Source organism: Nelumbo nucifera, chromosome 4 (genome assembly GCF_055504915.1).
Source record: "Nelumbo nucifera cultivar China Antique chromosome 4, China Antique-T2T, whole genome shotgun sequence".
Taxonomy (NCBI): Eukaryota; Viridiplantae; Streptophyta; class Magnoliopsida; order Proteales; family Nelumbonaceae; genus Nelumbo; species Nelumbo nucifera.
Genome location: NC_142652.1, coordinates 11,620,540 through 11,638,528, shown reverse-complemented (window position 1 = coordinate 11,638,528; position 17,989 = coordinate 11,620,540). Strand labels below are relative to the sequence as shown.

General features: G+C 37.0%; 1 protein-coding gene across 1 annotated transcript; it reads left to right on the top strand.

Annotated features, from left to right (window-relative positions):
* LOC104587199 (E3 ubiquitin-protein ligase SIS3-like) lies at positions 1–15,826 on the top strand. Its single transcript, XM_088904227.1, has 11 exons — positions 1–237; positions 283–347; positions 470–508; positions 708–774; positions 887–960; positions 2,351–2,489; positions 2,578–2,670; positions 11,582–11,647; positions 13,638–13,757; positions 14,502–14,615; positions 15,199–15,826. Exons 2-11 carry the CDS (start codon positions 319–321, stop codon positions 15,610–15,612), a joined length of 1,155 nt encoding a protein of 384 aa, XP_088760353.1. The 5' UTR covers positions 1–237; positions 283–318; the 3' UTR covers positions 15,613–15,826.
* The last annotated feature ends 2,163 nt before the right edge of the window (positions 15,827–17,989 follow it).

The following is a 17,989-nucleotide window of genomic DNA, read 5'->3' as shown; positions in this document are numbered from 1 at the left end:
GAGAAGGCTGCTCTGCTTCACTTCTCTGTTTGCCATCCCCATTTACCCTCTAGTCCTCTACTTTGTTGTCCCCGAACGACTCCTCTTCAGCATCTTATCGTTTGAAATTTTTTCCTTTACTTTGTCCTGTCTTTGTTCATTTTCCGTGAGTTCCGCTCTCATGTTCGTCTGATTTTGTTCAAACGAAGCATTGATTTGGTGGAAATAGCACGCTTGAATGGTTCTTGGCGGATTCTTTCCTTTAATTAACGCATGTAAACCTTGGACCAAAGTTTGAATCTTGAATCGTCTTAGGGGTTTAGATGTAGTTCGTCTTGGATGGCTATCAGAGGCGTCGATTTCAAGTGGTAAGTTCGAATTTTTCATGGAAATGGAGAACCGTTTGCTGGAAGTTCTTTCCTAGCATTTTTTTTTTTGTTTTTTTTTTTCTTTCAGTTATTTTTATTCGTCGCGGAACTTCCTTTTGCAGGTACGATGGATTTTTCTTGTCGATGCTCGCAACAAGTGTGTATCCTTCTTATTGATCTCGAGGTTTTAGTTGCATAGGGTAACTATGTTCAAATTAACATGATAGGATACACGAATTGCTTAATTAAAGGCTTAGAGTAGTTTTTCATGTTATAAGAAGTTCTGCTTTTCCCCCGTTTTGTGACTTGAACTAGATCTCTATAACCCTTTGCTGTTTTCTTTGACAAATTGGCTGTTAGAATCATTGTTTCCATTAATTGGAAGCGCTATCATCTTTGTACATACCCGTTGCACATATGGATCGTGGTAAGCTTTCTTTCCTAAAGAATACATACTTAGATTTTTCGTGCATATATGTAGCTGGGTTGTAGAAGAAAACTTATTCATGTCCTTTATTTTTCCTTTTGTGTTGTATTAGGTTGACTATACAACTGTCTTTGTTTTTCGGCTGTTGATGTTTGTAGACAATGGCCTTGCTGCAGGAATGGGTTTGTAAGGACTCCCGTCTTGAACTTATAGAAGTGGGTTATGAAATTTGATGTTTCAATACATGTAGTGATTATTATCCAATGATATAAGAGTTACTATCTTTCATACACTAGATTTAATGAGAGTAATGACTAGGGCTCTTTTCAACCCATAGCTGACATTGTTTTGTTTAGTGTAGCACTGCTCTTATGCCATTCGAAATTCTGATTTCCGAGTTACTTGAAAATGCTATATAATTTTGTGAGTCTCCAAGAAGTGATGATTGAAAGGTTCTTATTCCCGATGAAGCAGTTTGATTTTTGATTCTTTTGTATTTGAAATCATGCTTATGAGTTAGCTAATGGGTTAAATCCAGAAAGTCCAAATTTACTAGGTAACTTACTTAGTTTCTTGGTGGAACATTAATCAGTCATAATCTCATGACACTTGAAAATATTTGCAGCACACCTTGCACTCTTTTGCTTTGGTATGACCTCAAAAACATTAATCTTATATTGTACGACAAAGACCTGGTTTAGAAAGTCTCCATGAACTTCTGGCTGTAGCCCTAATTTGTTTAGAAACATCACTTCTGTAGACTGTAGTATTGAATAATTTTGTTTCCTTGTCACCGATAACAAGGCCCTCCTATTCTTGTAGATCTGTTATTTCATTTTATAATTTTGTATGACAAGGAGTTGGTTTGGAAAATCTCCATGAAGTTTTGCCTGTAGCCCTAATTTGTTTACACACAACTCTGTTGTATTGAATGATCTTGTTCTCTCAAAACTGATAACAAGGCCTTTCTATTCTTGTAGATCTGTTATTTTGCTTTATATTTTATGGGCAAGGGAGGTTAGTGATTAATAGGTTATTGGGGTATGGTGCTATTGAGATGAAATGAAGAAATTCAGATGGTTAACACAGCAGATGAGCTTGATTATCCAAATGGGTGGGGAGGGAAGCTAATGCTATGGCTGATTCATTAGCTAAGCAAGGGATAACTAGGGATCAATTGTAGTTCTTGTGCTGTCTTTTCTCTATGAGTGAGGCTGCATCTCGTGCCTCCATTGGGGAAACTTGTAACAATTGTTTATCTTTACTGATTTAATGAAATATTAAAGATTTTTACTTATAAAAAATGGTTATTGTGTATGGGGTTTCAGAGTCTGTGGTACCAACATCACAGACTTTTAACACGCACCAGTAGAGTTAATAATTTGAGCTCAAATTTTTCAGAGAGATTCTCTGGGTGTTTTGATCATTTTAAATTTCTTTCTACTCATAAAAAGATAGAAAAAAGACAATTTTTTTCCAAGGTTGCCAGATAATCATATTTTGTTTTCGTGATATGTTCTGTCTGGATTGTAAATAACCACATCATTCCTTCTTCCTCTGTTTTACATAAATGTAGAGATTTTGGATGGCAGCAAAGATATGCTCGCTTCTGTGGAAGAATTGTGGTTCTTTCAATTCTTTCCCTGTTGCTGTACCCCTTTCTTTGGGCTTGGACTGTAATTGGGACCTTATGGTTCACAAGTGCAAGAGGCTGTGTAAGTTATTGATTTATGTTCTCTGTTTTGGAAGAAATTATTTTAAAGCTAGTTTTATTTAATACGCTTTGCTTTTGAATGCTTACAGTTACCTGAGGAAGGCCAAAAATGGGGTTTCCTTATTTGGTTGCTTTTCAGCTATTGTGGGTTAATCTGCATTGCTTGCATGTCTACAGGAAAGGTTAGTTTTGCCATCTCTAACTATTGATGTTGATAACCATATAATTTACAAAAATTCCTCTACAAATTTTTTATTTTGGTATTTTATAATAATCAGTGTTTTATGGTGCTGCAGCTTAAAAAAAATGAAAATAAATCCAGTCATGTGTGATGTCCAAAGTTTGTCTTATATCTATGTTCTCAACAATATTCTCACTTTGACATACTCTTGCTTGAAAGGGAATGCATAATGCCCCCATGTTAGTTTACATGATTGAGGAAGTACTTTTGCAACCTAGTAATTTGCAAAATAGATCTAGAGAGGTACAAATGTAACTCAAATTATTTAATGAGAAAAGTAGATTAGGAAGGTTTATTTGCTTATTTCTTAGGGAGTGTCTTGGGTGTGTAGAATAAGATGCATATAAGCATATTCAAATGATTTTTAACCATCTGATTTAGACATCATTTATGCAGCTTTCTTTTAAGAAAAACAATTCTCCCACCATCCAATTCAGACATGGTACAAAGAACTGATTATAGTATTTTCTGCAATCTTTTTCTTGGCATAGATGGTTTACTAGGTAGGATCCATCACTTGGTGGGGCTGAAAACACGGAACAGGTGGCAAACTATGGGGCTTGAAACCCTTCTACAAGTTTTATATTCTCATGCCCCAGATTTAGCCTTACTTCTAGTACACAGAAATTTGAATTCATGTCTATCAATCCTAATTTCGAACCAGCTTCAGGTTTGCTATGTGAGGCTCATGCAACTTAATGTGTTTGACATATCTAAAGCTCATCAATTTAAACATTAAACAAATTGCTTCAAGCTACAGTCCCATGTATCAGGAAGCTCTATTTAATCCATTCTTCATTTGTTTTATCTATCTAAAATTTTAAAATCAAAACACTAAGCAGCTGTTTTAGGCCCTCCATATAATATCAGAAAGTTATAGCTACTAAGCCCGAAAAGATCATGTTGAACTAGGGTTACGAAGATGGGAGAACCGCTAGGTTCCCAAGCTCAGAAACCCTCATTTATTGCAGTTGTGAATGCTTTTTCAACTCCTTTTTCAAGTCCTCTTAATCCTCCTTGGGTCAATATTCCTTTGAAACCTCCTTTCTCTCTCAGGCAGTGATTTGGCTATCTTTTTCTTAAAGGCTGAGATTGATCTCTCTTTAGCACATTTTCTGCCTTGGTGGGACTTTTTTATTGGCACTCTTCACTTGACCCTGACATGTTCTTCGGTTTGAGGATGAATATGAGATTTTGAGAGTTTGGTTGCGGGAGGCAATCACGATTTAAGATTTCCTCTTTTGTTTCCTTAAATGGATGCCTGACTTAGAGTTGGGTTGGGAGCCCTTGATGGTACCTGCGTGGATCAGCTTCCCTCTGCTACCAATCTCTATAATGAGATGTTTCTGAAGTTGATTGCGTACACTGTGGGTGGGGTTCTAAAGATTGATGTAGCAACTTCCATACTCATGTGCATAACTATTGCTCGTGTATGTGTGGGGTTGGATCTGTTAAAACCGAAACCTTCTAGGGTTCGGATTGGCATGGGAAAAGAGGTTATTGGTATAAGATTTTATTTTTTGATAGATAAAATTCAATTGATTTTATTAGACGCGAATGATAAATAGTTAGTTACAAGCATCTCAATATGAGGTGCGAGGTGCAGCCTCACTCATTGATACAGAAGCCTCATAAAGTTACAATTGGGCCCAATACAACTGTTCCCTAGTTACCCCTTGTTTAGCTAGAGAATCAGCAAAAGCATTTGCCTCCCTCCCCACCCACTGTATAGTTACCTCCATCTGCTGAGTTAACCATTTGAATTTCTTCAATTCATTTCTGTAAACCCAGATCACTGAATCTGGGTTTTTTAGCCAACCCACCACCACCTTGGAGTCCCCTTCTATCACCAAATTTTCCAATCCTAACTCTCTTGTAATCTGTACACCTTGTAGGGCTGCTTGCAATTCTGCCTTTAAGGAGTCTCCATTCCCCACTGGTCCTGAGAAGAGTGCTCTTAAGTTTCCTTCCTTGTCTCTGATGACCCCTCCTATTCCAGCTGGGCCTGGGTTTCCTTGACTACTCCCATCGAAGTTTCATTTCAAGTTATTGGTATAAGATTGCTTATGAAGATATGCCAAAGTATTGCACCTTCTGCATTAAGCATGGGCATGAAGAAAGTGAGTGAAGGGCAAAGGCTAAACGAGAAGTGGTTGGTCCTTCTCACAAGGATCCTTTGACCAAATAACCTTTGAAAAATAATGGATCTGACATCCCTCCAGTTAAAGAAGTGGGGAAGAAGGTTAAACAAGTACTTCAGAAGATTGGGAGTGAGGTTCCAGTGGGTGTAAACTTTGTTTCGATCCCAGTGTATGCTGTGGAACCTATTAATATTTTGGCTATTGTAGATGGGAATCAAGAAGGAAGCCAAATGACTAATATTGATGATCGTTCTGGTTTGCTATGATATTGTCTGTGTTATAGGTGTGGTGGCGGCACCGGTAAAGAAAGCGGTGGCAGAAGGCGAAATCCCAGAAGTGAAATTAGCTTTAAAGGAACCTATGGGTCAAGGATTTAGAGCAAAAGGTGTTTGATGTTTTGTTTGAAAAGGTTTGCAATTCTACAGAAGATGAAACAACTTTGATCCAGGCATCTCTGTCCGTGCTGGATCCAAATATGGCTCAGAAGGATGGTTGGAATGGCGTTCGACGAAATTCTGATATGGAATCTGAGAAGGAACGTGAAGTTGAAGATGATGAAAGGCAGAATTCCTTTGTTGCCATAGTAAATCAATGGAGCTTGGGTGACATGGGGTTTTGAATTAATGAACGATAGCAAGATCTCTTTAGCTTTTCACAAAAACTTTAAGAGTGTGGAGTTACCTCGAAGCGAATCAAACATTGATTACAGGAGTTGCAAACACTCGTGTGAAGAAGGTTAACCACAATAGTGAGGATCTGGTTGAGAATGGTCTTCCAAACGAAAACAATGTCCCAATAGTGGGTGACAGTAAAGAAAAAGAACAGTAAATCTAAGAACTTCTAGGAGATGGTCCAAGTTTGAAGGTCGACAAGGAAAAACAAGGGTTATCACCTCCGGTATACTTCTTAAATTTTTGCTTTTTTTTTTTTTAATTTTTGGCTTTTTTAGAGCAATTTTGCTCCTGATACACTTTTGATGGTCAAGTCACCTGCCCCCCTCTGTACAACTTGGGTAGGCTGGATATTTTTTTTGGTGCCAATGAGCTCAACCTAAGAATTTGTCAACCATTATTGGACTAAACGTAAGGTATTAATACAAGCCCAAGTTCAACTTAACCTTAAGCCAAACAGACCAAACATAGTACCATTATGCTTGACCACACTAGATTTAGTTTGCAATTAATTGCTATATTAAATAAGTTAAAAAAGGATAAACAACCACAACTATTACATGACCAAAAAGATACAACCAAGGCTGATCAAGAACAAACATGCAATGGGAAGATCAGGTATTGGCGGAGCATTTAGAGATGGCAATAGATTACTCAGTCCCCAGTCATGGAATCATGGGAAATCACCAAGGGAAGAACTGTTTGTGGTATATCAAAGTTTAAGGGTTGAAATTAGGAAAGACAATTATAGGGATTTCTTGGTGGAAAGAGACTCGTCCATATTGGTTAGCTGCCTACTTTAAAACAGCTGAGATCCATGGCAGTATTGACAATTGCTGAGAGATATAAGAAGCTGGCACCAGAACTAAATACTAGCTTCCAATGGACAAGCAAGAAGCAAACAATTTGGCAGACACTTTACCCAAGCAAGGGGTGGGCAGGTGACAGGGAAGAGTTATTTTGGGGAATAACTTAGTTTTATTTCAGTTTAGTGCCACAAGGGCACATATGTAATTATACTTCTCATTCCTCAGACTCTCCTGTATTTGTCCATGACCAGCCCAGACATTGCTTATGCAGTGGGTGTTCTTAGTCAGTTCATGCATGCTCCCAAGACCACACACTTGGAGGCAGCAGAGAGAATCCTTAGATATCTAAAGAAGTTTCCAGGAGCTGGTTTATTATTCCAAAAGAATGGTCATTTGAAGATTAAAGTGTATACAGATGCTGATTAGGCTAGATCAGTTGATGACAAAAAGTCCTCTAGTGGGTATTGTTCCTTTGTGGGAGGAAATCTAGTCACATGGAGAAGCAAGAAACAAAGCGTGGTGGCTAGGTCTAGTGCTGAAGCTGAGTATAGAGCAATGTCTCATGGGGTGGCTGAAGCTATGTAGATAAAAGAATTTGTTGAGCGAACTGGGTTTTCCTGTTGATAGCCCTATGTCCTTGTATTGTAATAACAAGGCTGCCATCAATATTGCAGCCAACCCAGTTCTTCATGATAGAACTAAACATGTAGAGGTTGGCAAACACTTTATTAGAGAGAAAATTGTTAATGGGTAAGTGTGCACCCCATATGTTAGTTCTAAGGAGCAACTTGTAGATATATTTACAGAAGGCTTGCATCACTCGCGGAACGATGATTTATTTCAGTTTAGTGCCCCAAGGGCACATACTTTTTATCTTTTGAATGGTCGCCCTAGTATAAATATTAAAAAGGCTGGCGCCACCAACTGACTTTTTTCTCTCCTATCTCTTTTTTTCTTTTCTCTCTTCTCTCTTCTCCTTCTTCTCCTCTCACTATTTTGGGATCGTACTGCCTCTTTACCAAGAAAACAAAAAGGAATAAATATGCAATAGTGAACACTTCTTAAGGATTGCAACCAAAATTATTACACCACCAAGTTCATAAACCATCTTCTCTGGAGAGATGTTCCACAGAATAATTCGACCCTAGTACTCTACTATGATGATTTAACAAATATTGAGTTAATATTGGGCCTTATAAAACAAGTTGTTCAATACTTCAATCTGGATGCATGGGCTTCAAAAATTGTGCAAAAACATCCAAGGCACTTTATATTGATGTAACCTCAAATGTATGACCATTTTTGTGTTCTCCTCCTTGTCCAATGTCCCTGGAGGGTAAGGGAACGAGCATGTTAGATATCCTATAGCAAGTTGGCAAAATTAGAGATAGAGCTTCAGCTCTATTACTATTACGTCTTCCCACCTATCTCCGGACTCAAAAGACACCACAAATACTATATTGCACCCAGATCACCAATCCAATTAATTGCCAAAATTTATTAGGCCTTGCCATTAAGGGGTCAATAACTAGTATTTCATCAGTGTCATCAATTCTTGGATCTTGCAATCTCCTACTTCTTCCTAGACAAGGAATCAAATAGTGAACTGTTGGAGACCAATGAGCTTATCCTTATATCAATACTGTCATGATAGATGTCTCTGTATGGCCTTTCCAATCTACCCAAAGGGACATGCCAACCCTAGGGAAGTCTGGAGTTATATAAGAGAAAATCTATTGCAAGCCAAGAACTTGTTGAGGTTTCAAATTTGAAAACAAGAAAGCAAGAAAGCAACTGATTCTGATAGAATTGTGTTTTGTGGATTTCTTGTGTATTAAGCATCTCCATCTCCAAGGAATAGCAAAGTGCTTGAAGTATTCTGTGTAGCAGCCAAATGAGCTATCCTTCTATGTCATATTAGTTTGAGAATAGCATTTCTTTCTTCTCAGATGCTATATAACGCAGACAGATTAAGCATCTCCATATGGAGAAAATCCATTGCACGCCAATTGTCAAGATATTTATGAAATAGTTCCAAATTAAAAGCAAGAAAGAAACTGATAAAAATTTGTTTTATGAACACCTTGGTGGCAAAATGATGAGATGTGCATATTTCTACCCTTATTTTCAACTTTTTGGTGCACATGCTTAGAACTCAACATCTAAATACATTTAACCCCCTATAAATTACCGTTGAAAAGATTCCATCCATTAGCTGATTGTAAAATTTAATCTGGTAGGGGGGTCTATGGGGAGAGGGAGCCTTGATGGGATGGGGGTTTTGTTTGTAGCTTCTTGATTAATTCTGTATTATTGGGGAGAGTAGTCTCTAAATGGAGGTGAATTTGGGCGCTTATTGGGCATTCTTCTGCCTCTGATATCTTGTCGAGATTGTATCTTTTCCTGTTTTTTTCCTTTTTAATAATCTGGAATAAATCCCAAAAAGGAGTAACATCTGGACTTTAATCTCATATTGATCCATTTATATAGACTAGAGACTGAAGTGATCAATATACTGTCTGAATATGACTTATGATTGGTATGTTCTAAATATGCTCCGACTCTGATGTGATGAAGGATAGCAAAGTTTTCTCTTCTTGAGTGAAAATAATTTTAAGTTAAGACTCCTAATTCCATTTGATGTGTTCCTAGACAAAGAAAAATACTACTTTGACCCTAAAACAGAATGTAATTTTCACTCCCAAAGAAAAAGTAACATTCCTAGGTGCATGTTATTCAAATATAGTCATGACTAGAAATGTTAAGAATGGTTACTATGAATAGTAAATCAGAAAATTACTGTAAATGTCTAGAACAAAACATACTAAAAATGGTAAGATTGTTGTTGAAGAACAAGTATTGAGTAGATTCTAGATGATTGGTAACTTCTTTTGTCCAAGTGCTCTTCCTCTTCTTTTTCACTTTAATGGGGCCAAGTAATGATGAGAAGGGGCTTATTTAGCTTCAAAGTCATGAAGCAAGAGGGAGATTCAGAAGTAACAATTAGGTGGATAGGAGAAGGTTTGGTCCATTAAGGATGAAATATTTGATTGGAGAAGATGATTTATTGGTTGTAAGATTAGTGCTTCTTTCAGCTGGATTCTTAGGTCAATCAATTCCCTTGCTAATGCTTTGGCAACAGAGAGAGCCAATAGACATTCTCTGTATTAGGGTTCTTCCACCTTGTTAGGATCATATATCTGAATGAGGACCTTTTTGTATCCGGGGAAGCAGCAGTGGGGCTGGCTCACTAGTTCACCTTAAGGAATGGCACTAAGCCTATTAAACCTTGTATTTTATTACGTTATTTCATTATCTTAATGACATTCATCAGTTATTGATAAAAAATCCTGAAGGAAGATGTACACAGAATGCTCAGGAGTTAAATAGGAAGAAAGTTAAAAGAAAAGAATGAGGTATATATATATAATATCCCTTGGTTTCAGGCTAGCTATAAGCCATAGAAATATCCATTTTTATGTAATATTTTTGTGATTCTTCTTCTTTCTTCATTGAAAGCCCACCTTTCTTTTGGTTTTCTTTTCCTCTCGTAATTTCTGTTTGCCTTATAGAGGCAAAGTTATGTTGTTGAGAAGCGTGCACTCCTCCTTCCTATGCATTTGCTTTCATTGTACCCAATTCCAGCTAGATTGGCAATTGTCATAAAGAAGTTGATGAAAGATTTTTTATGGAGAGGGTGGAGGGACGAGAAGAAAAAATATAATTTGGTGAGTTGGAATAAGATCTGCAAGCCTAAGCATCAGGGAAATTTGGGTGTGGGAAGAGTGAAAAATTTAAATATTGCTATGCTGGGGAAGTGGTTTTCGAGGTTTGGAGAGAATCAAGGAGGTTTATGGAGGAGGGTGGTGGCGGCTAAATATGGATATAGAAATTCTGGTTGGGAGCTGGGGGTGCCAAATCAATCCTATGGGTGTCTGTTTGGAAAGGTATTGAGAAAGCTTATGACCTTTTATTGAAGGGAATAAGGTTTGAACCTTTAAGGTTGGAGATGGACACCGGGTGAAATTTTGGAATGATTCTTGGTGTGAAGGCAGATCTATGAAGGGAAGTTGATCCTGCTCTGTTTGTGCAGACAGTGGACAAGGAGACTTGTGTGGTATGCAGGTGCAAGTGAGAATGTGGTATGGGCTCCTCAATTTAGAAGAAATGATAGAAGATCTTGGAAGTGGGAGAAATCTGGGGAAATTTCAGTCGAGTCTTTCTACAACTACATCTCCAGATCAGAGGAACAGACAATCCCAGTGAAGATTGTTTGGTATAAGAATGTGCCCATATAAAGGTAGGCAGCCTTTTTTGTTCTGACTACCTACTTGAATAGAATCCTTACTAGGGACAACTTGGTAAGGAAGGGTATGCTGCTGCTGATAAAAAAAAAAAAAAGAGGAAAGGTATGCTGCTGAATTCCACCGTTAATGTTTTGTGTGAAGAGAAAAATGAGCCAGTCAACCATTTGCTGCTATATTGTAGATTCTCTTCTTAGATATGGTCTAAAGTTGGAAATTTGTTTGAGCTACAAAGCTGCTGCCCAGAATCAGTGGTGGATTTTGTGAAGGGATGGAGAGTTGAAGGTCTTACTAAGAGGGGGAAACTGGCATTGAACATGGCTCCTGCAGCAGTTTTTTGGTGCATCTGGCAGGAGAGAAATGCAAGGACATTCAACAACTAAAGTAGCTCTACAGGCATGGTGTATCAGAAAATTTTGGGAACAATGTTCTCTTGGCTTGCCATGAACACTTAATTTAAGGATAGAAATTATGATTCCTTTTTTTGTTTATGATAACCATTTTGTAAAGCAGGACTTGGGGATTTAGGTCTGCATGCAGTGGAAATCCCTGTGTATAGCAACCTATTGTACATGTTTTTTGTCTATTTAATGATACTATACTTCACCTTCTTCTTCTTCTTCTTCAAAAAAAAAACCCTGACGATATGCAGTTTATATGGAATCTCTTGTAGCCTTTTTTTCTTGGTCTGTTAAACCAAATGTATAACACAGAAAACGTGGTTTCCCCTATTTCTTTCCTCGTTTTGATTGCCCAGCCACCTATTATTAATATTATTATTTTATCCTTCTGTCATTGTTGATACTGTTTTCTTCTTCCATATATAATATATTCTTTTCTTCCTTCCCTTTAACACTCTCACATTTGATAATGTTGTAATGGGTTTTTTTGCAAGTTAGAATCTAACTGTTTGAATTTATTTTCTAGTGGTTGACACGACGACAAGCACACTTACAACGTGCTCAACATGGAATTCCAATTTCAGAATATGGTGTAAGCTTTCAAATTCCTTTTGTTTGAACCTTTAAGTGCTGGCAAGAAAGACACTTTGTATGGTATTAATATGTGAGATAGATGGTGTGTACATTTATGGATGTTACAACAGTGACAAAAGATATGCACATGACAGCCTCCTCCCAAAGCGAAAACATGATTAGGCAAGGAGGTAAATAAGCTCTGTGTACCCCAGAATTAGCAAATCAAATGATGCCAAAATGGCAAATTCATTTGTCTTGGCAGATCACAGATGGTGAAGTTAATCCTAGGTTTACTGACCACTCTAAAATTCAAATATGATGTGGGATAATGTTTTTAAAAGCAAAAGCATGAGGCATGGCACCAGAATCTTTTGACACAAGGCTTAAGCCTCATAAGTTTTGATTGTTTCAAGGAAAATCATGGACTAAGATGTGAAGAAGTAGAATTGTGCAGCAAAGGACTAAACTTTTATATGATAACAATGTGCAATTTAATTAGTCATCATTTATCATATAAACAAGGACTACAGATATGCGGTTGAGTATAAACAAGGGTGCAACTGTACAAGGTAATGAAATTTCTTACAAATCTTTCAAGACTATTAGAAAATTCCTAATGTGGATTAGAAAAGCAAATTGGTGATAAAAATCATACATATTTAAACGATTATCATATACCCAGAAAAATAGAAGTGATCTTTAATTTTATCTCATGTTGGAACCTTGCTGCAATTAGTGCATGAAACATGTTTCCTTGACACAGGACATCTCAAAGGTGTAAAATGTGGACCAGAAAAGCAGATTAGTATTAAAAATAATACATATTTAAACAATTACATATGTCCAAAAAACATAGAAGTGATCTTTAATTTTATTTCATGATGAGAACCTTACTGCAATTAGTGCATGAAACATGCCTTGACATAAGACATCTCAAAGGTGTAAAGAAAAAATGTCTCATACTAGTATATGTGGAACCTCAAGATTGAACCTCAAGGTATTTTCCTTAAGCCTCAACTCAAGACGAGCCTCAGGTCACAAGACACCAACACCCCTTTTAAGACATAGGTGCAAGATGAACCTACAAACAAGAAAAAAGAAGCCGAGGAATCAACACCTAGGCTTCTCCAGGAATCAGCACCTAATAGCTTCTTGGAGAATCAATACTTAAATAGCTTTATAAAGGGGGGAAATCTATGATGTGGAAAAGATATGGTATGGAAAGAGTTTTGACCAATCAAAACCCACCCATTAATTTTGATAAATAACACCTGATTCGCTACTAAGTTTATGATTCCAGTTGATTGGTCAGATGTTTTTCGGATATCATATCTTTTCCATATCATAGTCGGGCCCTTATAAAGGAATCAACACCATCAAGATTATATTGCTACTCCAATGTTAGTATCTAATAACTAACATTATTATCTGATGTGACTATGCGAGAAAGAGAGGGCCTTTTATGTAGGCAGAGATGGGTGGGCGTGTTGGGGGGGGGAGGCCAGTCCTTTTCTATTATTTTCCTACCACATAACTAATCAAGAAACACCATTAATAAAAAACTAGGAGTATGACAAGCCCTGGTTGGCTGAGGACCAGGACTTCGATTTAGGACAAACCTTAGTTGACTAAGGACTAGGAATAAGATAAACCTCAATAGATTAGGAATACGACTCTGATTTTACATAATTTTGACTTTCTAAGATAACATACCTTCACTATCCATAGATACAGAGAAATTCAGAACGTCTGAGGTTGACTAATTATTGGCTAGTTGAGGTTATCCAATCATCATGATTCTGTTCTCCATATGATATAGAACATTCTCTCAGGACTGTTCCTGGCCTGATGCAATTCTATAATAAAATTTCAATTTGCTGGTTATGACTGTGGTCTGTGGAACCTTATATTGATTCTTGTTTTGACAGTGAATTTCCTTTCATTTTTCTTATTTACATATTTTAAGGCAGACCACATTATAGAAACTTCATTCCTCCTGATTTCAGGTTTTGGTTGACATGATCCGGGTACCTGACTGGGCATTTGAAGCTGCTGGTCAAGAGATGAGAGGGATGGGCCAAGATACTGCTGCCTATCATCCAGGACTTTACTTAACTGCTCCTCAGGTAAGGGTATTACTGGGTTTTCCATGTAGTGGTGATTTTTTCATTGTTGTCATTTTTTCGTACTTCTGGACTGCAGTAGTTACACCAGAATCTTATGCCCTTCCAAATTCAAATTTAGAGCATGATATTGTTTTGATCATGCAAATGTTATTGTTAAATCTTGTTAACAATTATTATTGCTTAGGTAAATGTAATTGATATCAGAGAATTGATCAACACCCCAAGAGGTAGGGGGATCTTAAAGATCTTTCATATTTTGAACCTATGAAACAATCCCTTGCTTGGTACTCATGTGGTGTCCACAAAATTTTGGAGAGGAAGGATTTCTATTTTATTTGCTAGTCACTACTTCAGAATTCAGATGGTTGGAGCTGTGATATTCATCCAAAGTGGTTGTATCTGATAACATCTGATCATGGACTAGGGATTAATATGATGTCTTCCAGAATCCAGGTCAACTGTATTAATTATGAAACCACTGCTCAAGTTATTTTCATATTGTTTATGTATTAACAGTATCACAAACCATTAGTAAGACAGGATTCTGTGCTTTAAGCTTCTCATTTACTGTGATACATGAAATATTCTATGAAAATAGATGTGGTGGAGATGCATATATACCTGTCTCAGACTCTCAGGGATGTATGCTTTGCCAATATTTTGTTTAAAAAGTTCTTATCCCAGCTTTAGTTTTGTTCTTGTTGCCAATTCTGATGGTTGTTGCTTTTGTTTTTTGTTGCACAGAGAGAAGCAGTGGAAGCACTTATTCAGGAACTTCCCAAGTTCAGACTGAAGGCTGTTCCAACTGATTGCAGTGAATGTCCCATCTGTCTTGAAGAGTTCCATGTTGGAAATGAGGTAAATAATTCAATTGTCCACTGTTTTTATCAAAATGTCCGAACATATATCCCAGGCAGATTTCATCATCTTGTTTCTTTTTATATTTGAGACTGTCATGATTCTGTAACCATTTGAGAAAATCCATTCATTTTTATGTTCTTTATTAAGGTTGGTTTTGGGTGGGACAATTAACATCCAGCAGAACAAATTCCTCGTTGCTCTGCACTATGCCCATGGTGCACCTTTTTTTTTTTGACATAGTCTATCTAGATGTCCTTTTCACAGAAGCAAAAAAAAAAAAAAAATCATGGCATGAAGAATTTTCTAACCAATTTTTTCATGTACTTGACCATTCATCATAACTCAATGCGTCTAGAAAGCCATCATATGTTGTGTTTTCTACCTTAAGGACGTTTTGTCTTTTGGGCTGCATCCAAGAGGAACTATGGTGGTCCAAGTCCTCAGTCCCAACAGATTGTGAATAATGGTTGAAAGGGACATTTCTGATATTATAACACTTGGTTTTTATTACACACTGCCTCTTCTATTTTGGGATATGTTAGGATTATTAAGCTGCAAGTCCTCATAAGAAGTGTTTCAGGTTCGTGGACTCCCTTGTGCTCACAATTTTCATGTGGAGTGCATTGATGAGTGGCTTCGGCTGAATGTGAAGTGCCCCCGCTGTCGTTGCTCCGTCTTCCCCAACCTCGACCTCAGTGCTCTCTCCAATCTCAATGCAGATTCTGGCCGTACCTCTGCCAGTGTTGTGACTACAACAAGCTATGCACGAGCTCAACCACCTGGGCAGAGCTATCTACTGAGATTGCAGGGTCTTCTCCGCCCAATTCGCACCGAAAACGCTGTGTCAATCAGTGATCCAGACATCGCCTTGGAAGCTGCTGAGAATGGAGGTCTTTCAACGGTAATTGAGAGCCCTTCAAGCACAGAGGTGCCAGCCAGACCAGCACCATCCATGGAATGTGTTCTGGATCATTCACCTCAACCTCGCCCTTAACTGTCTCAGGTCCGCTGGAGAAATTGATTGTCCATTAATTGTACTGAGTACTGACCCCCGGTTGTAACTTGTGAGTAGTAAAAGAGAGATTCCTTTGTTCCACACATCAGAGCTAAATTGTTCATGGATGTAGGCTGTGGTTGCCTGTTTGGTGATGTACTTTTTCATCTACCATCAATTCAATTGGTGAATGCAGTTAATTCTCAATCCCTAACCATTTTTTTTTTCTGGGCCATTCGAGAATTAGGCTTAGTTTGAGAAGAGTACAAATACAAATATTTCTAATCCTTGTATTTACACTTTACATATTTATATTTGTACTCTTCCCAAACTAAGCCTTAACTTTTACGTTTAGATTTGGTGGCTATGGTTGTTTTGCTGGGTAGGATATTTTGGAACATAATGACTTAAATGAGCTCTCACATGGTAATGAATGGTCATGGTTATGATCTTGCACAGCCGCATGCTTCCAAGGCTGTCAAACTCACATTTTGATGTTAATCTTATCTTCTCTTACTGGTTTAAAAAAAAAAAGGCACGATGAAATAGAAATAAGATGCATACCATAGGCTGAGCTAGCCTAATGTGTGTGGTGGTAAGAATTGGATGCTAGGAATCTGCTTATTTTGTCCTTTTCATTCTACCTTTTGGCTTGAACTCGATCCGGATGACTCTCTGCACGGAGAGCCCACCCGTGGTCTCTGGTCAATCATCAATATCAAATAATAAAAATTATATTTATCTGCCATTAATTTCAAGTTTTCAACCATCCACTCTGTTGAATTAAAAACAAATTACAAATATCCAGGGCTGTCTCGCTATTTATAACTAAACTTTCCTTTTGTTTTGGTACTTTGGCACAGGGTTAAACGTCTAAGTTACATTTTTAAGTTTCTTTGGCTCTTATTTTTTATTTAATTGATCTTTTATCTATTTGGATTTCTGGAAAATTGATTCTACAAAGCTATGTTTCAATTAGAATAAGAGATCTTACAAAAAAATTAGAATAAGAGAAGAGAAAGAATAAGGAACGTTTTTATTTTCTTATTAAAGACAAAATAGTAAGCAAATAAAAATCCGTTTATGCTAGGTTTAAGAATAAGGAAAATCAGTGCAATGAATTTAATGCTCCATGAAGCACACCGAGGGGTGTAAATGGATCGAATTCGAATCGAATCAGACAATATCTGAATTTGATTCGATATCCGACGGATTTGAAAATTGATATTTGAATTCAAATTTGCTTAAATATTCGAATGTTCGAATTCGATTCGAATATAACCAATTAATTATTTTAGGTAATTAATAAATATATAAATAAATATTTTATTTATATAAAGTATATAAATTATTTATTATATATATTATATAAAACACTTAAATATTTTATATATTATATATAAGAATTAAATAATTAATTGAATTTGGATATTTAGCGAACATGAAATGGGCTGTTCTGAAATCAAACCCGTTTACTTAACAAGTATGAATAGGATATCCAAATTCGATTGATTACAATATTCGAATTGTCCAAATTCGATTCGATTATATTGAATCTCGAATTTAAAATCGGATTTCCGAATATAATTGATACCTCTATATATAATGAAATGGGTTGATCTGAAATCTGGTTTTGTACCGTATCCATATTTTTTTGGGTCTATGTTATTAGGATGAAATGGACTAATTCAAAAAATGGGTTGGATATCCTATATTGGATTTTGTCAAAATTCCAATTGGCCCAACTGGAGCCTGAGCCTAAAACAGTGTAAACTGTTAACTCGGGCCAATCCGACTTGCCCCCTATCTCACAATGATACTGTAACCAATAAATCTGTATCAAATTACGTGGAAAAAATATTTCCTGCCACCACCGATCCAGGACAAGACCAAGACCCAGTGATTTTGAACACGCTAGTACTTTAATCGGACACCAGCTTAACGTGATATTTTGTCTTTTTTTTTTTTATTGAATACTGACGCGTTAAAAAATCACTGGGGCCTGGAGTCTTGGGCTTATCCTGTGATTTGTTGTCGAGGTTTTCATCAAAATTCTCAGGGATTTTGATTGATTATGGTTTGTTCTCGGGGTTCGCATATTAATCTACCTATTATTTTTTTAAACTTAGAACCATGGAGGCATGGAGTTTATATCCACTCTAATCTCTTAGAGGCATATTCTTACATATATTAAAAGGGTTCGTGTATGATATCAGAAAGACGTATATAGGTGTGATCAATCAGGTGTTATCCATCAATATTCTTTCGGTACCATGTCTTTCCGATATCTTAGATTTTCCCATATTAAATCCGGATCCGACCCGAATGCATTTGCAGGTTAAATGGTTGAACGATTGAAGCTGGCTGGATTTATTGG

What these genes read in the sequence shown, in the direction of transcription:
- LOC104587199 (XM_088904227.1), top strand. Translation starts at nt 319, where the DNA reads ATGGCTATCAGAGGCGTCGATTTCAAGTG. An exon ending in TCGATGCTCGCAACAAGTGT is followed by an intron (nt 509 to 707) that starts GTATCCTTCTTA and finishes ATTGGCTGTTAG; the next exon opens with AATCATTGTTTCCATTAATT. An exon ending in TCACAAGTGCAAGAGGCTGT is followed by an intron (nt 2,490 to 2,577) that starts GTAAGTTATTGA and finishes GAATGCTTACAG; the next exon opens with TTACCTGAGGAAGGCCAAAA.